Consider the following 24573-nt stretch of genomic DNA (forward strand, 5'->3'; position numbering starts at 1 on the left):
CATTTCTGGACATTTCATATAATTATACAAAGGTGGTCTTTTGTGTTTGGAGTCTCAGCGTAAGGTTTCTGAGTTCCTGTGTTGTAGCATGTGTTAGTATTTTGCTCATTTTTGGTAATCCATTTTTAAGTTGATGAAGAGTTGGACTTTCTTCACTTTTTAGCTATTATGAATAATGTTGCTATGAATAGTCTCAGCTGCTGGAACACAACTCTTGTGTGGACATATTTTAATTTCTTTAGGGTAGATATTTAGGGGTGAAATTGCTGGATCATGGGATAACTTCATGCTTAACATTTTTAGGAACTGCCGAAGTGTTTTCCAAAGTTATATTTCTATTTTATATTGGCACTTGAAATGTTAGAGGTTTCTTTTTTTTTTTCCTCCTGTGTGGTGCGGTTTGTGGGATCTTAGCTCCCTGACCAGTTGAACCTGGGCCTGCAGCAGTGAGAGCATGGAGTCCTAACCACTGGACTGTCAGCGAATTCCGATCAAGGGTTCCTTTTTCTTCACATCCTTCCCACCACTTAGTTGTTTTTTTGAATTCGTAGACATTCTAGTGGGTGTGAAGTAGTATTTTATTGTGGTTTTAATTTGCTCAAATCACTAGTGATGTTGAGCATCTTCTCATTATCTTGTCAGCTACTGATATGTCTTTAGTGAAATGTCTATTCAAATTATTTATCTTCTTATTAATGAGGGAATCTACCCAGAAGTCCTTTATTAGAAATAGGATTTACAGATTTCGGCTCCATCTGTGGCTGGTCTTTTCATTTTCCCAGTGAAAATAAGTTTTAAAATCTTGATAAAACCCAATTTATCAAATGGGATTTGTATAGCTCACATCCTCTTATGGAAGAAATATTTGTCTAATTTTTATATAGATCACAGCTTCATATGAAAGAAATATATGCCTAATTCAAAGTCATAAAGATTTCTTCTGAATGTTTTATATTTTACTTTTTAATTAGGTCTATAATCTATTTTGGATGTCTGATGTGAATAACAGTCAAAATTCATTTTTTTGCATGTACATATCCAATTACGGCTTGATGTCTTTGTTGAAAATCAATTGCCCATAAATATAAGGGTTTGTTTCTGGACTCTCAATTTTGTTCCATTGTCTTCCTTTATGCTACTGCCTTTGACTGTGTGGATCACAATAGACTGGAAAATTTTGAAAGAGATGGAAATACCAGACCACCTGACCTGCCTCTTGAGACCTGTATGCAGGTCAGGAAGCAACAGTTAGAACTGGACATGGAACAAAGGACTGGTTCCAAATAGGAAAAGGAGTACGTCAAGGCTGTATATTGTCACCCTGCTTATTTAACTTATATGCAGAGTACATCATGAGAAACACTGGGCTGGAAGAAGCATAAGCTGGAATCAAGATTGCTGGGAGAAATATCATTAACCTCATATATGTACATGACACCACCCTTATGGCAGAAAGTGAAGAGGAACTAAAGAGCCTCTTGATGAAATGAAAGAAGAGAGTGAAAAAGTTGGCTTAAAGCTCAACATTCAGAAAATGAAGATCATGGCATCTGGTCCCATCACTTCATGGCAAATAGATGGGGAAACAGTGGCTGACTTTATTTTTTTGGGCTCCAGAATCACTGCAAATGGTGATTGCAGCCATGAAATTAAAAGATGCTTACTCCTTGGAAGGAAAGTTATGACCAACCTAGACAGCATATTAAAAAGCAGAGATATAATTTTGTCATAAAGGTCCATCTAGTCAGGCTATAGTTTTTCCAGTAGTCATGTATGGATGTGGAAGTTGGACTATAAAGAAAGCTGAGCACCGAAGAATTGATGCTTTTGAACTCTGGTGTTGGAGAAGACTCTTGAGAGTCCCTTGGACTGCATGGAGATCCAACCAGTCCATTCTGAAGGAGATCAGTCCTGAACATTCATTGGAAGGACTGATGCTGAAGCTGAAACTCCAATACTTTGGCCACCTGATGCGAAGAGCTGACTTCACTGGAAAAGACCCTGATGCTGGGAAAGATTGAGGGCAGGAGGAGAAGGGGACGACAGAGGATGAGATGGTTGGATGGCATCACGGACTCAATGGACATGAGTCTGGGTGAACTCTGGGAGTTGGTGATGGACAGGGAGGCCTGGCGTGCTGCGGTTCATGGGGTCGCAGAGTTGGACACGACTGAGCGACTGAACTGAACTGATGCTAGCGTCACTTCACCTAAGTTACTATACCTCCTTTAAAAACTTATTTGGCTGCATCAGGTGCTGGTTGCAGCTTGTGGGCTTCTCTCTCGTGGTGTATGGGTAGGTGCTGCTTCTCAGTAGCTGCTGCATGTGAGCTTGGGATGGCATGTGGGATCCTAGTTCCTCAACCAGGCATCAAACTCGTGTCCTCTGCATGGAAGGCAGATTCTTAACTACTGGACCACCAGGGACGTCCTTTAATTACTGTAGTTTTATTTTTAACTGGAGGATAACTGCTTTATAATGTTGTATATTACATTCTGAAAATAGGAAAAGTCCTGCTTTGGTCATTTAAAAAATCAATTTGGTTTTATTGCCATATCAACTTTAGATTGGTTGTCAATTTTTGCAGAAAAGCCTACTGAAATTTTAATATTGATTGTATTGAATTTATGGTTCAGTTTGGGGGAGAATTAATATCTTAACACTACATAGACTTGCAATCTATGACCATGGACTGTCTTTTCATCAACTTAGATTTTTAAAAATTTCCTCAGTAATATTTTATAGTTTCTAGTGTATGTATGTCTTGCACTTCTTTTGTTCAGGTTGCTAAGTACTTTATTTTCCTGTATTTTTAGAATAGAATTACTTTATTAATTTCATTCTTGGATTTTTCATTGCTAGTATAGAGAAATACAATTGGTTTTTGTAATCTTGTGGTATCGTGACTTTGCTGAACTTGTTTTTAGTTCTAGTAGACGTTAGTTCTAGGAGTATGTTACCTGAAAGTAAAGACAGTTTTGCTTCTTTCTTTTGATTCCAATTCAGTCCACTTGCGTGATGAAGAAAAGCCCCAAGAGGCCAGCTGTGCAGCAGGCTTAGCATGGAGACAGTAAAACTTGGGTCATGAGGATCAGGTCTGAAGGATCTTAAGAAGCAAAGGGGATTAGATAGGATAGGTGATAGAGTATTTGGAAAAAGATGAATTCGTATTTAACAAATTGCGAAAGTAATGAGGCAATCCTTCAGTAAGGATTTTGTACATAATTGATAGTATACCATTCCACATTCATTAAAGGGAGTGAAGCGTATTCATTATGAGCTCGGCCTTCCAAAGATGAGAGCATTTCCCGGCCGCATGTGCAGTGAAGGATCAGGCTTGCAATCAGTCAGGTCCCGACCAGTAACCATCTGGTAAGGGGAAGTGTGGTGACATCTTGCTTTTTTGGGAGGGAAGTGACAGCCCTGGAGTTTTTAGGGGCCAGCTGCCATCGTCAGGCTAGGCTGCAGTGTCAGTGTTCCGGCGGCCCCGCTGAGTTTATCACAACACCTCTCCCCTGGTGTGGTCAGGTGTCGTCAGTGGCTGCTGACTGTGACGGTGTACCTCTTAGGCTGTGCGTGCTGCCTGTTTCCTTTTCTTTCGCTTTATATCTTTGTGGCTATGCCAGGGCTTCATTGCTGCGCAGTCCTGTAGCCGCAGCGCATGAGCTTCTCCCGCTGCAGGGCAGGGGCTCTAGAGCGCGGGCCCAGTGGTCGTGATACACAGGCTTAGCTGCCCCTCACATGGATAATCTTCCTGGACCAGGGACGGTCCCTGTGCCCTCTGCATTGGCAGGCGGATTCTTAACAACCACCGGACCACCAGGGAATTCCTTCCTTTTCTTTTTAAGTTCCTTAGAGCAGGCATTGAATTTACAAGAAAAATTGACAATTTCTAAGATATGCAGAAACATCAAGGTATAAAAGAGTAAGTACACTATTGTGTTTAAAATTTTTTTTAGAATTTTTTCTCTAGAATTTGGTTGCTTCCCAACCAGTCCATTCTGAAGGAGATGAGCCCTGGGATTTCTTTGGAAGGAATGATACTGAAGCTGAAACTCCAGTACTTTGGCCGCCTCATGTGAAGAGTTGACTCATTGGAAAAGACTCTGATGCTGGGAGGGATTGGGGGCAGGAGGAGAAGGGGACGACAGAGGATGAGATGGCTGGATGGCATCACTGACTCGATGGACGTGAGTCTGAGTGAACTCCAGGAGTTGGTGATGGACAGGGAGGCCTGGCGTGCTGCGATTCATGGGGTCGCAAAGAGTCGGACACGACTGAGCGACTGAACTGACTGAGGGAGCTGAGAGGAAATGAACCTGATATTCCAGGAAATGTTTCTGTATGGTTTGAACTTTGTAATGCATTGTTGTTCAGTTGCCATGCCATGCCCGACTCTTTCCGACCCCCTGGACTGGAACATGCCAGACTCCCCTGTCCTTCAGTTACCTCCCGGAGTTTGCTGAAGCTCATGTTCACCGAGTCAGTGATGCTGTGTAATCATCTCCTCCTCTTCCGCCGCCTTCTCCTCTTGGCCTTGATCTTTCCCAGGATTAGGGTCTTTGGCAAACATAAAGACATAGTGAAGCCACTGAGTGGCATTAAGGGAACTGCACGGTGCTGTTTAGGAAGCTCGCTGAGGCAACCTGGTGGAAGGTGGGCTGGGGGAGGAGCCTGGAGTAGTTAGGAGCAGAGAAACAAATCAGCAAAGGATAACAGCAACTCAAACAAGAAGTGGTGGCTTATGTAATAAGGATGGAGAGGAAGAAGTCGTTTGAGCTATTGAAAAGGTACATCTCAAGGCTTGGGAGGTGCATCAGTCAGAGAAGCAGAACCATATTATTCAATAAAAAGCATCTGTTAAATGGGTTCAAGCTTTCCAGTTGTGGCAGCTGGTTAAACAGTCTCTGTAAGGGTGCTGTCTGATGCTGCTATACCATCAGTCTAGCTAAACTGGGGGTTGGTCAGGGATGGAGTTTCATTTTTGATAGGGAATCCTTGAAGAGGTGGTTTAGGGTAGGGACAGGGACAGCAGACTCTAATGAAAAATCCTGATATACATTCAGACTCTATCAGTAATTTTTCAAATAAAACATTAATAAAATCCAAGTTATAAACAGTAGCTACCTGTCATTTAATGCAGACCCACTGTGAGGCACTTGACATATATCATGTGATTTAATTCTCACAAAATCCCTGAAAGTTTAGCATTATTATTGCCTTTACATAAGGTGAAACAGAGATAAGGTAAAATTAGAGAAGGAAATAGGGTAAGACAGATAGCTAGTAAGTGGCTGTGCTAAGTCACTTCGGTTATGTTCGACTCTGTGCGACTCCATGGACGGTAGCCCGTCAGGCTCCTCTGCCATGGGATTCTCCAGGCAAGAATACCGGAGTGGGTTGCCACTCTCTTCTCCAGGGGATCTTCTCGACCCAAGGATGGAACTGGCGTGTCTTACATCTAACCTGCACTGGCAGGTGGCAAGGTTTCGTGGTAAACCTGCATTTACCACTAGCGCCACCTGGGAAAGCCCAAAAAGTGGGAACCAAACTTCTGACTATAACCAGCCACGTGGACCTGGTGAGAACCAGACTCTTCTGAAACTGATGTGAGTCTCTGTTTTCTCAAATCTCAGAAAGCTGGTAACAGATACTACTATTCTGTTAATACATGGATTAAAGGTGTTAATTCATTCCATACAGTGTGTGCTGTGCGGCAGTGGTCCCCAACCTTTCTGGCACCAGGGACCAGTTTCACGGAAGACAGTGTTTTCCATGGTGGAAGAAGGGGAGGCAGGATAGATCCGGGCGGATTCGAGCACGTTGTGATTTGCTGTGCACTCCACTTATTTGTGCCGTGCGCGGCTTTCTCTAGCTGCGCTCAGTGTGGGCTGCTCTTCACCGGGGTGGGAGGGCTTCTTGCTGCAGTGGCTTCTCTTGTCGCAGAGCACAGGCTCTAGGTGCTTCGGCTTCAGGAGCTGTGGCTCTTTGGCTCTGGAGTGCGGGCTCAATAGCTGTGACGTCCAGGCCTAGTCTCCCAGTGGCATGCTGGATCCGGACAAGAGAGTGAACCGGTGTCCCACAAACACAAGGCAGAGTCTTAACCCCTGGACCACCAGGAAGCCCTGCTGTGCACCTTCTTTCTATTAGTACCACATCAGCTCCATCTCAGATCATCAGGCATTAGATCCTTACCGTTGGGGACCCCTGCTCTGGGGGTTTAGAACTTATTTCTTTCAGGAAGCTGTAGAAAGGGGCTGTCCCATACAAAGCTGCCAGACTTGGCTGGAGTTTGAGGAAACTTCTTAGGGACCATGATAAAAGTAAATAGGAAGTGCATGGTCTGGGAGAGAGAAGTCAAGCTGTCAGTCCCAATCTCATAAACTGAATAAAGACTGGAAAATTTCTGTAGAATTTAGTCTCTTCAGACCCTCAATAAGCAGAATGCCAAAGAAATTCAATTTGGCCAATTCCAAATAGGCTCTTTCCATCTTATAACACAACACTTTAAGAAACATACTTAATTTTTAAGGAAAAGCTACATGATTATTTAAAATGTGAAAACCACAGCTAATAAACCGGTGTTAGTTTCAGGACATCTTGTTGCCACCACAGGCCCAGTACAAGGAACCCACCACAACAGAGGCTGGGAGCTGACTGCAGTCCCATGGCTCCACGTGTACCGGCGCCGGCTGCTCTTCCTGTATACCGCGGGGCCTCCCATCTGACTGGTCCATTAAAGAAACATCCATTGTCTTCCATGCACTTTGTGACCGTGGCTTAGAGGTAGGCACAGAGCCGCTCCAGCAGCCCGGGATTCCTGTTACTTAAGAACAGCAGCTCCTTCTTCCCTTCTTCTGTATGAGCTAAAATAGAATCAAACATAGATAATTGGCAGATTTCTCCTGCAGCATTGTTACTCAGCAAAATCTACAGTCAGAGGCTACGTTATCCAAGTTATATTCTGATGTAATTAATACTCCCAAGACCTCACTTCTAGACCCTTTATTCTGCAATGCCCCCCACCCAAGAATTATTTTTTCTATGCATAATTTTCTTTTCTTTCTGTTCCTCCAACCAGCATCTAACCCTCCCTCTGTTCCAAGACTATACTCTGGACTTGAAGGGCTCTTGTGAAATCTCACCATGGTGCCTCCTAACTCATCATGCTGCAGTGACTTTATACACTCCCCCTTATTCCTCTAATAACCATCCCAATTTGCAGGTAATTCTCTATCATCTAGTGACAGAAACACCTTTATTTTTCCTCCACCCCTACCCCACACACCCCAGAACTAAGGGCAAGCGTAGAATGAGCAGCTGGCACACTTTCATACGCAGATACTAGGACAGGTATGGCAAGGATTTGGTTTGGTGCTGGAGTAACTCCTCACATGGTTTCAGTCATTCTGTGGGTGTCCCAGCACGTAAGCCTCTCAATCCAGGCTTGCTGAATGCTAAGTAGGTGCAACAGCGAGAGTGTGGCAGCAGCTAAGCCCCTGGAAGCTCTCCAGTGGCTCCTCTATGAGCACAAGCACCTTATTCTAGAGTAATACAAGAATTCAGGGAGAGAGATAATGTCTCATATAAATTAAACTATAACCACCCGCCAACCTCACACTTTCTTCACCATCTAATCAGCCAGGAAGAGATCAAGATAAAAGGGAAAAAAGATGAAAAACAAATTACAGGCTGCTCCTGAGGGAAGAAATCAAGGTTCTGTCTCAGTGGGGTTCTTCTGTGAGAGGAAACAATTAAGCAACTGACCTTTCTCATGTTGAAGCCAATTGTTCTCCAAATAATACTGAATACAACCTTCAAATTCCTTTGGGTTATAATTGGAAACCAGGATGGGAATAAAGGGATCCAGGGTATCAAATCCTTCCTGGAGAAGAAAAAGGATAAAGAAATAGTATTCGTTAAGTGACAAATTGGTATTTATTTAAACACTTTTGAGGGTAAGGTCTTTGCTTTTGTTCTGTTCCACCTGATTTCACATTCTCTGGGGCTGGTTACTGTTGTTCTACATGACCACACACAGTGTATTTAAAAAAGAGATAATGCTTGAGACACAGGGCGAGGGGGTGCCACTGATCTGAGAGTATACCCGCATAAACATATACAACCTTCAACTTTTTGGAGTTCTAACTTCAACAGTCAACAATAGTTTTGATGGTTCATATACTCCAAAAAAAAAAAAAACCAAAAAAACAAAATGACAAGGAATGGGGGAAAAGATCCTGAATGGCATATAAACTGAAACAAATGAATCAAATTGTATTTTAAAGTTCAAACATAACACTGAAGGGAGAAGGGAAGCTAAGAGAAACTAACTTGCGGATAGAGTATTTGAAGAAAGACTCTGGCTCCTGTCTGAGTCTTTGCAACCCCATGGGCTATACAGTCCCTGGAATTCTCCAGGCCAGAATACTGGAGTGGGTAGCCTTTCCTTTCTCCAGGGGATCTTCCTATGATCAAACCTGGGCCTCCCCCATTGCAGGCAGATTCTTTACCAGCTGAGCCACGAGGGAAGCCCAGGAACACTGGAGTGGGTAGCCTATCCCTTCTCCGGCAGATCTTCCCGACCCAGGAATCAAACCACTGTGTCCTGCATTGCGGGTGGATTCTTTACCAACTGAGCTATCAGGAGAGCCCAAAGACCCTTAGGCTAAAGATGAAAACTGCTCTGAAACATAGTGAAACTAAATAAAAGGGAAAAAAAATTTTGTGTTCTAATGTCTGGCAAGGAAATGGCCAAGACCGAGGCTTGCTGAGAGCAGAGGCCGTCCCAGTCCCCAGGCTGATCTTAAGAGGAGGCTGCAGAAAGCTGGGCAGCCACCATCAAGAAGGCCCTGTCAGGCCAGAGCTCCTTCGCCAGTGTAGGTTCCTCAAGTCAGGACTGCATAACTAAACCAGTGGAACTTTTTTAACAGCTTTTTTTCCCCCAAAATGCTTTGTAGTTGTGTGTGCAGCACTTTGCCCTGATATGTGTGCTGTACAATAAGAACCAAATCTAATATATTCTGGGGACAAAAAACCAAACCCACTTCTTACTTATAGAGAGGCAAGGGTTAGCAGTTCTGAAATTACTTTTTCTGTAATCTAAGATTGAGCTAATATGTAAATACACTGTGAATGAGAACAGAGTTCCTACTGGAGATGAGGTTTTCAAATATGGAAAGCAAGAAGGATATAATGAATGCTGTGATGCTAGCTGGAATTACAAGTATCAGACTTCTGTTTTTTTTAATGCAGAGAAACAGATACAGATGTGTGTGCTTATGTATACAGAAACACATGTGTACAGAACATATACACATGTATGTACGTATGTATATATAAATAGTGCATGTATCTACTTGCTGACTCTGCTAGAGGGCCTGGAAGAAGGGACACCCACATCCTAGTAGTAATAAGTATACCTCGCACTCAGGTCTTAGTTTCTAAATACCATCCTCCTCCAAAATGAACCAAACCTCCTTGAAGAAGTGGCTGATTTTAGCACAGGGTATGGAAAATACAAGGTGAATCTAGAACATATTCTTGTGCCTAAGAAGTGCTTAGAAAAGACAGGGGCAGAGGAGGAGACGTATGGAGAAAAACGAGGGCGACGTGTTAAAGGGACAGAGAAGCCAGCTTCAAGGGCACCTACTGGCCCAGTCTGGGGTAACTTAAGCACCAAAATAAAGAACGATAGTCAAGGTTTGTGTGTGCACGTTCAGTCGCGTCCGACTCTGCAACCCCACGGACTGTAGCCTGCCAGGATCCTCTGTCCATGGAATTTCACAGGCAAGAATACTCGAGTGAGTTACCATTTTCTCCTCCAGGGGATCTTCCTGACCTAGGAATTGAACATTTGTCTCTTGTGTCTCCTGCATTGGCAGGCAGATCCTTTACCACTGTGCCACTTTTAGAATCCATTAAATAAGAATCCACACTCATGTGTAGCAACAAATATATAAATACATAATGCAGAAAGGAAAATTCTTAAATATAAGAGAGGGTCAACTGATATACATTTAGTAGTAATGATGGCGCTAGAAAATATCCATCTTCTAACTGTCATGTGATTTAGGGCAGAATCACTAATGAAAACTAAAACTGCTAAGGGGCAGCTTGAGAAATAAAGTCTCAGTATATCTTCATGAGATATTTATTCATTATGAAGGGAAAAGAGTAACTTTGTTAAGGAGACAAAGTGGACATCACCTTAACCAAGTGTTCAAAGTTTATACTCCCAGTAAGAGGAGAAATAAGCTTTACGTGCGTTCAGATATTATGCACTGAGAAGGCACAATATAACTTCTAACATCCCATATACTCAGGAAAAACACATCAGACAAACCCATAAAGTAACCCAACATAAGACAACTAGCATATAGTCCTCAAGAACAGGATATAAACATGGAGGTTATAAAGACTGAGGTGCTGCACCGGATTGAAGGAGAGTAAAGCATCAGGGCAGTAAGTGCAGTGCATTGTCCAGGACCCTCCTTCCCTGTAAAGGACGCTACAAAACTGGCAAAATCAGAATGTACTATATACGTAACAGTCAACGTTAATTTTCTGATTTTGGTAATTGGGATGTGTTTATACATTAGAGTCTCTTTGATTTTAGAAAATATGCATATTAACAAGGGCTTCCCCGATAGCTTAGTTGGTAAAGAATCCACCTGCAATGCAGGAAACCCTAGTTCGATTCCTGGGTCAGGAAGATCCCCTGGAGAAAGGCTAGGCTACCCACTGCAGTATTCTGGGACTTCCCTTGTGGCTCAGCTAGTAAAGAATCTGCCCGCAATGCAGGAGGCCCAGGTTCGATCCCTGGGTTGGGAAGATTCCCTGGAGAAGGGAATGGCTACTCACTCCAGTATTCTGGCCTGGAGAAGTCCATGGACTGCGTAGTCCACAGAGTTGCAAAGAGTTGGACACGACTGAGCGACTTTCACTTTCAAGATATAAAAGAGGGCATCATATCTCAGGTTCAGTTCAGTTCAGTTAAGTCACTCAGTCATGTCTGACTCTTTGCGATCCCATGGGCTGCAGCACACCAGGCTTTCCTGTCCATCACCAACTCCCAGAGCTTGCTCAAACTCATGTCCATTGCGTCAATGATGCCATCCAACCATCTCATCCTCTGTTGTCCCCTTCTCCTCCCACTGTCAATCTTTCCCAGCATCAGGGTCTTTCCCAATGAGTCAATTCTTTGCATCAGGTGGCCAAAGTACTGGAGTTTCAGCCTCAGCATCAGTCCTTCCAAAGAACACCCAGGACTGGTCTCCTTTAGGATGGACTGGTTGGATCTCCTTGCAGTCCAAGGGACTCACAAGAGTATCTCAGGTTACTATTAAATAATTCAGAATGAAAAAAAAAAAAAAAAGATGGAGAGAAAGAGTAAAGCAAACATGGTAAAGTGTTAACATTTTAGAAATCTAATTAAAGTGCAGAGGAATATGATTTTTCTCCAAGTCTGAAATTATGCCCCAATATATATATATGTGTGTATCTTCAGACAGAATGACTAAAGTAAACAAATTTTCTGTGATCAGACCTTTCCCAGCAACTCCTGGGGCAGATAGGCTTTCCGGGGCTTAAAGAGAGACCCAGTCTGGCTCACAGTCAACACGATGGCACCTCCTTGCTGAAAGAAGAAAAAGCTGAATTTCAGCAAGACAGAAAAATGCATTTTAATCATCTGCAGATTTTTTTTATCATATATAAGTTAAATGGCAACTAAATTTTAATTTGTGATTTGACCCTGACAATAAATTGCTACATAATCTTAAATTTATCAAAATCCTCTCCAAAGTTGGTAAGAAATAAAAACACCTTGAACAAATGCAGTAAAGTGAAATTATGCCAATATTTAAAAACAAATGCTTTTGAATAAGTGTACTCCAGTCAAGCGGAGAGATAAGCCAAATTACAGACATTAAATAAGATAAAAGAACTTTCTGTCCACGTACTTAGAGACTGGTTAAGTATTAGCAATGAAGCAATCAAACATCTTTAAAATGAAAATACGTTTTTTTCTGAAACGTGTTAGGCACTGTATGTACTCACCCAATCATTTTTCACCATTTTCCTCAGGTTGTAAATAAGGGCTAGTTCTTCCGGGGTAATCTGCATATTGGTCAACGTGTGAGAGGGAGAAGGAGAAGAGAGGGAGAGAAGAGAACATTACTTGCTTTACCTGGATGCTCTCCTGAGATAGCTGCATTGACAACAACCAAAAAATCCTCAACTGGGATTTCTCTGGTGGTCCAGTGGTTAGGACTCCATGCTCTCACTGCCAAGGGTCCAAGTTCAATCCTTGACTGGGGAACTAAGATCTCACAAGCCATGCTGCATGGCCAAAAAAAACCAAACTACATAACTATGTACCTGGAGGTACAACTCTGGGATAAGCTACGCGGCCACTGGTCCTCAAACTGCCCTGCTTCTGGAGATTAAAAACAGTAGAAAAAATAACCACTGCCCCAAACCACTTATTACCTTGATGCTTCTGATCGTCTCTGCTTAGAATACAGAACATCATTTTGAAAAGACAATAGAAAAAATTGTGAAAAGGAAACACAGCTTTTGCTGTCATGCTCTTGGTGTTCAGCGGATGATAGAACATGGCATCACCTTGTCCTGATACTATTTTCACTATACGTCTTATTTCATGTATTCCAAAAGCAAGAAAATATACTGCCTGGTTTAAAAGGCTATGTCTCAGCCTACATATGTAATGATTCCTGCAATCAGAGAAACCAAAATAGAGAAACTTAGTTTTCCTACCGGGCTTTTATCTTCTCTTTTCAGTGTGGTCCTTCCCCAGAGAGCATTGACTCCATCCACTGCCACCAGGAGGCGAAAAACACCCAGAGAACTTTGCCTCTTCAGCTCTTTAAGCACAATCCCAACTGCATCTGTGGCATTCCTCACTCGCATTATGCCCTGGAGGGGAAGAGAGACGGTGGACTGCAGTGCTACAAGAGGCTGTCTCTGGTTATGACAGAGTACACGTTCCGTCTCTTTTAAATACCTGTTCAACTACTTCTGCCAGAGGACTGCCTTTCTCAGTGCTTTCTCGCTTATTCCAGACATACTTGTCTTGAACTTTTATCTAAAAATAAAACAAAGACCAAAAAAGGCCACTTAGCCTGAGAATGAACCCATCCCTAGCTAGGAAGGTAGGGTAGGAGGTTGAGGTTATTAGCAGTCAGCTTTAATCTATTTTTCAAGCCGAGTAAGAGACCTTGGCAGGAAGTGGAATGATTTCTAGCCCATTTCTGCCTGGAGCATAAAGAAACACAAGAAAAAACATAAGGGATTCTGATTAAAAAGGCCCAGGATGAAGCCTTGCTATCTGAATTTTTAACAAGCTCCTAGGTGATTCTGACTTACATCCAGAGTTGAAAACCCCTAGCCTAGAGATTGTGAACAAGAATCACTTCAAAATAATTTTACAAATCTGTTTCTGGTTCCTAAAAGATCCAATCTGGAAAAAATTATGTAGTTGAAATGTTTGTTAGAGGATTTTAGGCTGTCACCTTGGAAAAGTCAATGAATCTGTCTGGACTTCCTTTTGCTACACACCAGATGCAGACAGCTTACTGCTGCCTCTATTTCTCATGCATAAATGAGTTTCAGGGTATGAACTCACGGTGAATAAATGTAGGAAAGAAAGAAAAAATGGTATAGTTACCCCAACTACAATATTAGTTCTCCATAGTCTACTGGTACTTAGGGCACAAAGAAGATAAAATCTTAAGGACTGTCCAGCACCAAACTTCTGGGAGTCTAGTCACCTGACTCAAGAAACGCTCATTTGCAGTTTTGAAATTCTTCAGCCAGATTGAAGCTTCTAAAGGTTGATCAAAGCGCTGTTTGTTGTAGGTGGACTGCAGAAGATCCCGGCAGTTTTTCACCCAAAGGTGAGCTAATCAAAAGGCAAGAGAAAACAAACTAGGTAGAACTGAGTGTATTCAACTCGAAATACTCCATGCCCCTTTCTGTTAAGGGAGATGACTTTAGATTCCCATATATATTTCTTAAAGCCTTCCTGCTTCAGAGGTTTATTTTTTAGTCTGCCGCTGCTGCTGCTAAGTTGCTTCAGTCGTGTCCGACTCTGTGCGTCGGACTTCCCCATCCCTGGGATTCTCCAGGCAAGAGTACTGGAGTGGGGTGCCATTGCCTTCTCCAATGCATGAAAGTGCAAAGGGAAAGTGTCTAGTCCATCGTAAATATTATCACTATACACAATACACGAACAAATGGATTAAAGGTCACCTTAGCTTCTTGGCAGTTTTAGTTAGGATATGTCGATGCAAACAACACTGAACAAAACAAGGAGAGACAGGGACTTCCCTGATGGTCCAGTGGTTAAGAGTCCACCTACCAATGCAGGGGACACGGGTTTGACCCCTGGTCTGGCAAGATTCCACCTGTTGCAGAGCAACTAACCTCATCCTCTGTAACTACTGAGTCCGCACACTGCGATGAGAAGCCCATGTACTGTAACGAAAAGTAGCCTCTGCTCGCTGCAACTAGAGAAAGCCCACAGATAGCTACGAAGACCCAGTGCAGTCAAAAATAAGTAAAATTATGTACTAAAGAATCAAAACAAGGAGGGATGTGTATGAAGTGAGAGAGTGTAATTTTTAAACTTCATGCTGACAACCCAGAATGCTGGCAAGCAGTACCATGGCAAAGGCTCTGTGGGTCTCAACGTTGTTACCTGATGGCATAAAGCCTGTGGTGAACACAAAGGTGGGAGTTCATGCTCATGGGCATCAGGTAACTACCAGAGGCCTGCGTTACCCAGAGGACCACTGGGCCAAAATACTTCATTCCTATTATCAAAAGGTTCCTGAACTACCTCACACCAATCTGCCTCTGGAGCAGAGCCCTGCCAGAAAACTGAAGTCACAGTGCCACCACAGTAACAGAATAACTAACCCCAACAGAGTGAGGGGAGGAAGTTCTTACCATCTGGAATATGCAGTATCAGCCAGTCTTGTTTTGCACAGAAATGAATAATATGGCAAAGACTGAGGGTTTTTCCTGTTCCCTTTTCGCCATCTAAAGCACTTGCTGTTAAAGAAACCACTACCAAAAGGGACACTTCCACTGTCAAGAAATAAAGCATTTCTTCTTTTCCCACATTTGAGGGAGGAAGCACTGGCTCAGACAGCCCGGGCAAGCAGGAAAGGATACAGAGAACGTATCGTACAGCTGGGTGAGCAAAATTGGTGTTTTTCAGGTAATGCAGCAGCTCGAGGGCTGGTTTCCTGACCATCAGGCAAGCTTCATTGAATGTCTTCACCTAACAAGACGGGAAAAGAGGGAGAAAAGGGTGGGGCTGGAAAGTCTAGCCAGCTCTGGTAATATACACTGAGCCTAATACAGCAACCATAGGATCAAACTGCCTACTCTTCATTTACTCAGTTAAAGGATGTTGGTATTTAATTCGAAAATTTAACCATGTAATTTAGCTAAAAATTAAAACACATCATCCCACACTGAGCACATAACAGTCAGCTTTTGATTATTTCTGTAAATGAAGCATTAGTTAATTGAAATTTATAAAAAATTCTGATGTCTCATAATATAACTATGCACACTACTTAAGGTTGATATAAATATTACAAGTGTGTAAAATGCTGAACAAGGTATCTGATGCATGCTAATCATCAAATCAGCTGATGGCATAAAGCCTGTTAATTCTTTAAAATTTATTTTTAGCTAGATCTCACTGTAACCACCTATACTTTTCTCTGAACTATATATGTACCAGCTCAGGAGCAGGTGTGACCAGTTGCCTCAGCTATGAGGCCATACTTGACAATACCAGCATATAGATATACCAGAGAACTAACACACAAAATTAATTCCTTTTTAAAAAAAATTAATCCCCTTTTAGCCACCAGGAATAGTTTGGTGGAAAAATTTTGGAAGCAGTGATATGTGTGAAAATGGTTTGCAAATAAAGTATTTAATAATGTGTATTGATAAAAATAAATATCTAACAAATACTATTTACAAGTATGTTAGATAAAGGTTAAAATAATGTTGATTTTTTTTTTTTAATCCTAACCAAACAACTGGATTGGAAGAGGACTTTGACAGGTAAGTTCAAACTTAACAAAAAGTGAAAACTTCAAAAACATGATACAGATATTAAAACAGAAATGCTGTTATTAGGCAATATGACAGTACTAAATACACAGACAATAGCGAGCGGGTTGGCTTTTTACATAAATGGAAGCTGTGGAAAGAATGAGTGATTCCCTCCAAAGCTCTGGTGGGTAAGCCATTCTGAAAGCAACCTGGGATACAGTTAGACCCTCAGAACCACGTTAGAGATTGCACTATGAATGTCTTGGAACAGTTTAAAGTAATAATTTCTTCTAATTGTGTCCTATTTCCAAACAACAAAAATTTTGATGAGAGTCTATGGTCGAGAATTAGCTCCTTTACTGGTGTCTCATCTGATTTCTTGAAATGAAGCACACTGAAGAAATGACATCCTCTGGCTTCTAAGCTAAATATCACCTGCACAGTCAAGTTTGATATTTCAATAAGAAGGAATAATTTCTGAGACTGAAAATAATTAAGCAGGAATTAGCCAAAGAACCAGTTTTGCCAATAAACCCTGTTTCCAGTTAACTGAATTCTTTCACTGGCTATTAAGGCAACCCAAGATCACACTCTTTGGGTTGACGTTATGACTACAAAACTATTTTCTGAAAACCCATGAGACTGAAGAACAATGAGTGATGCATCTAAGCCATATGCTGTTTCTGACTCATGAATACGTTTTTGTTTTTCTACACATATTAACTATTTTCAGGATATCTTGCTAAAGCAAATATTAAATTAATTTTTAACAATTTTTGAAGGCTGAAGTTTCTAGAAACCTGTTGGGTAACACAAGAAAAAAGAGTGGGGTATTATTTATTTACTTAAGAATATTTTGCCTGGCTTCAAAAAGGATTTAAATTCGTTAACTTCAGATCTGCTTAAAATAATAACAACAGTACTATTCACAAAAAATAATCAATAGCTGAATTTATCTTTTTAAAGATTCAAATTAAATCTTTTAGTTTTCTACTCATTTAATTCTACACCTCTGCTATCAACACCTTGTGTTACAAGTTCCCTCCAAAACCCTCCCGTTTTGAGCACCTGCATTACAAAGCGAGGAGGCAGGCCATGGGGGAACACGGTCTTCAGTTCTTGGATGGATATGTTGTAGTGCTGACCCACGTGCTGCTCCCCATGCTTGGCCTAGGAAATAAAAATGCAAACAAGTATAATGGAGAGCGACAAAGACTTTGAAAAAGCATCAAGGGCTTTCTAGACGCTACTGAGAAAACAGTTCTCAGAGCTGGAAAAGATATTCTATTCTTTAATTTCTTATCTTAGACAAAAATGTTCACTATTGTCCCCAAATCCACAGTGCATGTATTGAACACAAAGCTTATATTGGCCTGAATGATGCAGCCAGTTGCTCAGCAACATGAACCCTAGATGTGGAGGCAGCAGAGACAATTCTTGCCATCTGGATTCTTCTGTGCTGTGTATAGAGATGCTCCAATCACGTGACAAGATCCTCTGCATGCCACTGTTGCCATAGAAACCCCAGAGGAACTGGCAGATAAAGGGACTACAATTACAGGGGAAAGCTGAAAGACACTTCAATGACTTCATTCACTTATCCTATTTCATTTTGTGCTTGTGAAAGTAGATGAACGCTAGAGACATAAATACAACACACCCTGCTGAGATGGTGTTTTGGGTACTGAGTTATTTTTTTCCCGTTCCACATGTGCAGCATATGTTAAGATGGGGCAACTCAGGGGGCAAGGGTAGGGACAAAAAGGAGAGAAAAACTATTGGTTCCCTTCACATTTAGGCACAGATCACACAACTAATTTCATTTATAAGAGGCAACAGTAATACTGAGGAATGAGAAATAAGTGTTTAGCCTAATGGGACCTGAGATAGAAAATGCAACCAGATTGGTTACTAGGAAGACTGTGTTCTGGACCTGCCCTGCCATGTGATCCTGGGCATGTAAGTTGATTTCTTAGGATTCTCCAAACCAGGGTTGGTAGACTATGACTGGCTATCCATTTTCATAAATAAAGTTCTACTGGAGCACAGCCATTTGTTTATGGCAGAGCTAAGCAGCTGTAACAGAGATCACTTTGGCTCATATGTCTAAAATATTTATTATCTGGTCCCTGAAGGAAAAGTTTGCTAACCCATCATACAGTAAGATCAACAATAACTACTAAATTTAACTTCTAAGATATTGAGTATTTAACTGTTTACTAGGTACCCACTCTATATATAACAAAACTGACAGCATGAAGTGAGTTCAACGGCAGGCATTAAATCAGAACAGATACAGGCTGAGCTGCCTGAGTTATGTTACTAGAGGATCAGATAGGGATGGGGAAGATGAAGGTTCCAGAATGCTGTCTCAGGTACATTGTCTGACTGTATGTATATCTGCTTACCTTCCTTTGGTTTCAGTTTTCCTGATACATAAAACAATGGCAAACAAATTATAAGCCCTGAAAAAAATCCATATACACATTAGCAACTTACCGGATCGTTCTCAAGAGTGCGGGAAATAGCTCTGGGACTCTCAGTTGGAACCTGGTTATCCAAGTGAGCAACAGGGCACTGGGGTGCCTGGGTCCCTAAGTGCAAAAAACGTCCAGGGTCCAACTATAAAAGAAACCATTTTAGTTTTAAATTACTAGGCTTTTTGTGCTTGCTACAACACTGAGGTTTAAAGCCAGATGTGCAACAGGGGAAAATATTACTAACATGCATTTTAGTTTTATGTAAAACAGAACCTTGTTATTATTTATAATTCTCTAAGTCCAATCACATTATTCATACTCTGAATCTGTTCCAGCTGGTGTTGCTATGTCTGGGCGCTGTCCCACATGGAAACAATTCCATTAGAGACTGTTCAGGAGTATAGCTCAGCCATTAACAACTAGACTCAGGAAACTTCTTTTAATGCTCTTGCCCAAAGTGATGAATGGAGGTCAGTACTGTACAATTCCCAGCTGTCTAGTAATCCTAGTCACCTCAGTTATTAGGGGATTAGTGCAATGTTCCTATTTGTCAGGTATAATTACACTTCCTGCAACAATGTGCTGGCTAGCTCTGCCCAAATAAAGAATCTTTCATTAAGAGCGAGTAATGAGGGAGTGTGTAAAGCATCCAGCTAAGTGAAAATACACTGCTGTACAGGCAAGTTGGTGAACTGCACATGGAAACCTCAAAACTGGGGGAAGGCTGGGGAAGAGGATGCAATTTCAGGAGATAAATCCAAGAAAAAGCTAACTGGAGAACTCCTAAGTTGAGTTAGGATAACAGGCCTTGTTTATAAGTAAAGAGATGCCAGTTACAAGAGAAAGATTAGAGTACGGATCCAGCAGAGTCAGGAGGACAGGGGTGTGAGAGATGGTTATAGTAAGGGAGTTGCTTGCTAGGTCAATAGGTAATAGGAAAGCTGCCTGTATTTATATTCAGTCTCACTAAGCAGCTGCATGAGTGTAGAAAATGTATATTATTTTTATACCACCTTTTGTAACACTTTTATCCATTTATAAGACCTTTAACTCCGTAACAGCTTTTTAACTAGTATCTTTGAATCTTTGACAGTCCAAAAGATTTGTCCTCCCAAACAGGTTTCACCTTCAGCTAATCAAAAAGTTGGGATGATTCTTTACTTATGTTAAAATAAGTCTCAAAGTCCTTAATATGATAACGAAGGCCACTGCTGTAAGTTCAACCCACCTTTCTAGTCCCACCCCTTTATAGAGTCCATACTCTAGCCAGCCAACTATGCTAAAACACGTTATTCACTTTTATGCCTTTATAATTCTGCTCATTCTACTTCAACTTCCCTCTCTCCCTATTTAAATCTTACTCATCCTTTAAGACTCATCTCAAATGACATATCCTTTGTGAAGATTTGCCAGACACCTCCAGGCAAAAGCAATTATCTTTCCCTCTCTATTGATAGCACTTTCTTTGTATTGCATGCATTTTTACTCTGCCTGGAACTACATTCATGGTTTTCATTAACTGAGTACCTAAAAAATGCTAGGCAACACATATACACATTATTTTTGAGCTAAGAATCCTAGAAGATAGGTAGAGAATTACACTACTTTATTATGAGGGAAATCATGGTTCAGGGAAATTAGATAATTTTGTCTAAAGTCATTGAGTTGGTAGGTATTGAAACCAGAATCCAAATCCAAGTCTGTCTGACTCCAAAATCTTTATCATGCTATCTTACATGTAAGTTTGTCTCCCATTTTAGGCCACACACACTTGGAAGAGAAGGGATCAGGTATTGTACATCTTTGTGTCTACTTCTCCGAGTACGTAATGCACCACAAACGCTTCATGCTCGTGCCCTGGAATAAAAAGTCTTTCCCAGAGACATGTGATGGGGGAGTACATATAGCATCAAGCTAACTGACAGTGAACTGCACTACACTACAGCTTGGTGAACTGCACATACAAACCTCTGAACCAGATTCGCATACATTAATACTGAGTTGGCCAAAAGGTTCGTTCAGGTTTTTCCATAACATCTTATGGAAATTTTTTGGCCAACCAAATACAAAGTAATAGGGTAAAGTAATACAGTTGCTGCAACTTTGAGGATGCAGAGACAGCAATGTTTATCACATATCTAAATACGCTAATCTCCCAGCCTCCTTGGCAGATTGATTGGGGTCACATTATTAGTTCTGCTGCTGCTGCTGCTAAGTCACTTCAGTCGTGTCCGACTCTGTGCGACCCCATAGACAGAAGCCCATCAGGCTCCCCTGTCCCTGAGATTCTCCAGGCAAGAACACTGGAGTGGGTTGCCATTTCCTTCTCCAATGCATGAAAGTGAAAAGTGAAAGGGAAGTCGCTCAGTTGTGTCCGACTCGTAGCGACCCCATGGACTGCAGCCTACCAGGCTCCCCTGTCCATGGGATTTTCCAGGCAAGAGTACTGGAGTGGGGTGCCATTGCCTTCTCCGATTAGTTCTGCTAATAAGCTCTAAATGGAAATAACTTGGGTCACTTCTAGTCAGGCAGCTAAGAATGGGTAAAAATTCCCTTTTTTCTTCTGCTGTGGCAAACAAATCTACAATGTGAGATCAGTTCAGTTCAGTTCAGTCGCTCAGTCGTGTCCGACTCTTTGCAATCTCATTAACGTAGCCTGCCAGGCTCCTCTGTCCACGGAATTCTCCAGGCAAGCATATTGGAGTGGGTTGCCATTTCCTACTCCAGGGGATCTTCCCAACCCAGGGACTGAACCCAGGTCTCCCACATTGAGAACAGATTCTTTACCATCTGAGCCACCAGGGAAGCCCCCATATCTGCTTATAAACCAATTTTTATTTTTTGGCTGCAGCGCAGAACATGTGAAATCTTAGTTCCCCGACCAGGGATTGAACCTGTGCCTCCTGCAGGGGAAGTTCAGAGCCCTAACCACTGGACAGCCAGGGAATTCCCTGCCTGATAATCATTTCGGAAACACAGCAATAGCAAAACAAAGCACAGACACAAAACACACACAAAATACACAAAAACCAGTATCATGTGCTGAGTTAAGCCAATGAGAATTCGAGGCCTGTTACCTCAACATAGCATCTGGACAATGCACCTTACTACTGATAAAATTTTTTGAGTTCTACTGCAGAGAAAACATGTCTCCAAATAAAGTAGCATTCAAATGGGAAATTATATTCAAAGACCACTAGGTGGTGCTATTTCTACAAGAAACCTATGACATTTTAGTTAAGTGTTTTTTTGCAGCAAATTAAAAGCTAACAAAATGGACTCCTTCCTTCTTAGTGTGATACATGGCATCACCCAGCTAGCCTTTCGTTTCCAGGGCAAACAACCATATGTACAGCTGCCTCTGCACTGTTCCAGAATGAAAATCACGCAGTTCTTGAAAGAGAGCATTCATGAGCCAATAAAGGTTCCTCTAAACCAATCTACAGAAAGCATACAATTTTCTCACTGACGTTCCTCTGCAGTTTGGACTCAAGACTTTCTTGTCTGCTATTAGGAAGAAGAAATTGTAGCCTTTTAATATAATTAGTTGGGGCCAGAGTCCATCCATTTGTTGATATCTCCTTTCATTTTGTTTTATAAAAATGGGTTATTTTATGCACATAGGTTTGTCATGAATCTCTGGGGAAAAGATGACTCCCATAAGAGGAAGGACTCCTTTTTAAGGAAATCTGCAATTAAATGATCAGATGGGAGTGACTAAGCCCTTCTGCTCAGTGCTCATCCTTCAGGATTTAGCTCTTTAGGATTACCTCTGGATCCTACTAATCCAGTTAGGTGCCTTCACCATACTATGACAAAATCATTTAATCATGATTCTGCTACTGGATTTGGAGGTCTGAAAGAAAAACATGGGCCATAAAATGCAATACAGCAGAGTGGTTAAGGTCATAGCCTTTTAAGTCAGACAGACCCACCATCTAGTGTGGGCTCGACAACTTCACACCATGTTACCTCAGGCAAGTTACTTAGCCTTTCTAATCCTCAATTTCTGCATCTGTGAAACAAAGATATTATCTACCTTATGGGTTGATCATGAAGATTAAGAGAAACAAAGCACTTAGCACAGTGTCTGGCACATAATGGATGCCCAACAAACAGAAACCGTTATTAGTGAGATGAGTCATCTTAGAATCCCGAGCATCTGCCCCATGGAATGTGCTGAAAAACTATTTGCTCATTAGATGAGAGAATGAAGTAAAGTAACAGAATCATCCTTCTTACATATGACTGTTATTTAATCAACTATCAGAAATTAGCAACTTTTTTTTTCAATACTTCATTAAGGGATGAGAACTCAACTAGAGAATAATAAAAGTTAATAAAGACAACTGTGCTTAAGCTTATTTATCTACTAAAAAATGTTTTATGATAGGGTAAAATTCCAAGGACAACTATTCTACTAAGACCTGTTACTGGATTTTTAGGGCAGTTAGGAGTGATGTGTATGGCAGAGAAAAGGAATTGTGAATGCTTTTTTTTGAGTGGTCAGTCAGCTCAAGTTCACCAGAGCATTTTACTCTGGATACAATCAATTTAGAAAGGAAATCCACCTAAAGACAGTTTGCACAAAGCACTTAGGTCAGTTAGGACTCACCTTATGGACCCTGGAGACAAGCCTTGTCATTCCTTTCAGCATTATCCCTGTGCTTTAAAAAAAAAAGTGAAAAGGTAAGCCACAACTGGGAAAAGATATCTGCACAATGGGTTAGTATCTAGAATAAAGACTGCCTGGACACTGATTAAAAGACGAACAGAGGACATGAACAGGTATTTCGCAGAAAAGGGAATACAAATGGCTAGTAAATCTATGAAGAGTTTCACCCTGATGACAAATCAGGGAAATAGAAATTAAAACCACAACAAAAAGACTTCCACAATCATCATATTGAGAAAAATTAAAAAGACAACAGCAAATGCTAGAGCACGGGGAACACTGGGAACTTCCCTATACTGTCAATGGAACTATAAATACAAATATCTTAGAAAACAAATTTGAAATTACCTGTAAAGTTGAAAAGGTATATAACTATGGCCCAGGTATTCTACTCTGTATTTATTTTAGAAAAACACATATACAGGTACACTGAAAAATATGTCTTACAATGTTTATAGTAGTAGAATATGAATAATCAAAAACTGTAAAAAGCACAAATGTCCACTGATATAAAAGAGTGTATAAACCGAGACAGTCACACAATGGAATGCCATACAAAAGTAAAGTGCAGTTACATGTATGGCATAGATGGACCTCAAAACTAATACTGAGGGCGAGCTCTAATACAGAACATGATATAGTTCGTATGAAACTCAAAACACAAATGCTATTTGGGGAATACACTTGTATGTAGTAAAACTGAAAGAGAAGGAGCATGATAAACACATATTTAGAATAGTATTTACCCTTAGGGAAGAGATAAAGGGACAAGACTGGGGAAGGGCACGGAGATCCAACCAGTCTATCCTGAAGGAGATCAGTCCTGGGTGTTCATTGGAAGGACTGATGCTGAAGCGGAAACTCCAATACTCTGGCCACCTGATGCAAAGACCTGACTCACTGGAAAAGACCCTGATGCTGGGAAAGATTGAGGGCAGGAGGAGAAGGGGACGACAGAGGATGAGATGGCTGGATGGCAACACCGACTCAATGCACATGGGTTTGGGTGGACTCCGGTAGTTGGTGATGGACACGGAGGCTGGTGTGCTGCGGTTTGTGGAATCGCAAAGAGTCAGACACGACTGAGCGACTGAAGTGACTGACTGACACAAAGAAAATTATAATGATCTACTTCAAATGATGGATAATGAATATATGATCATTTGCTTTTTTTATTTTTATGCCATATGTGTTATGTTTATTCATTTGTATGCTGCTGCTGCTACCGCTGCTGGGTCACTTCAGTCATGTCCGACTCTGTGCGACCCTACAGACAGCAGCCCACCAGGCTCCGCCGTCCCTGGGATTCTCCAG

At 41.5% G+C, this 24573-nt stretch overlaps 1 protein-coding gene across 3 annotated transcripts in view; it reads right to left on the reverse strand.

Moving 5' to 3' along the window:
- Positions 1–5159: 5159 nt before the first annotated feature.
- Positions 5160–24573, reverse strand: part of DAP3 (death associated protein 3) — a 41308-nt gene continuing 21894 nt past the window's right edge. For all 3 annotated transcript variants that reach the window (XM_061413035.1, XM_061413033.1, XM_061413034.1), the window contains exons 2-13: positions 23200–23251; positions 18604–18726; positions 17173–17274; positions 15202–15310; positions 14974–15066; positions 13794–13924; positions 13028–13108; positions 12781–12939; positions 12061–12120; positions 11549–11638; positions 7768–7885; positions 5160–6866 (exon numbers count right to left, since the gene is read on the reverse strand). In XM_061413035.1, coding sequence (XP_061269019.1) covers positions 6781–6866; positions 7768–7885; positions 11549–11638; positions 12061–12120; positions 12781–12939; positions 13028–13108; positions 13794–13924; positions 14974–15066; positions 15202–15310; positions 17173–17274; positions 18604–18726; positions 23200–23241 — 1194 coding nt within the window. In that variant the 5' untranslated portion in view covers positions 23242–23251 and the 3' untranslated portion in view covers positions 5160–6780. The remainder of the gene's footprint in view (positions 6867–7767; positions 7886–11548; positions 11639–12060; positions 12121–12780; positions 12940–13027; positions 13109–13793; positions 13925–14973; positions 15067–15201; positions 15311–17172; positions 17275–18603; positions 18727–23199; positions 23252–24573) is intronic.

This window comes from Bos javanicus, chromosome 3, assembly GCF_032452875.1.
Source record: "Bos javanicus breed banteng chromosome 3, ARS-OSU_banteng_1.0, whole genome shotgun sequence".
In the NCBI taxonomy this organism is placed as follows: domain Eukaryota; kingdom Metazoa; phylum Chordata; class Mammalia; order Artiodactyla; family Bovidae; genus Bos; species Bos javanicus.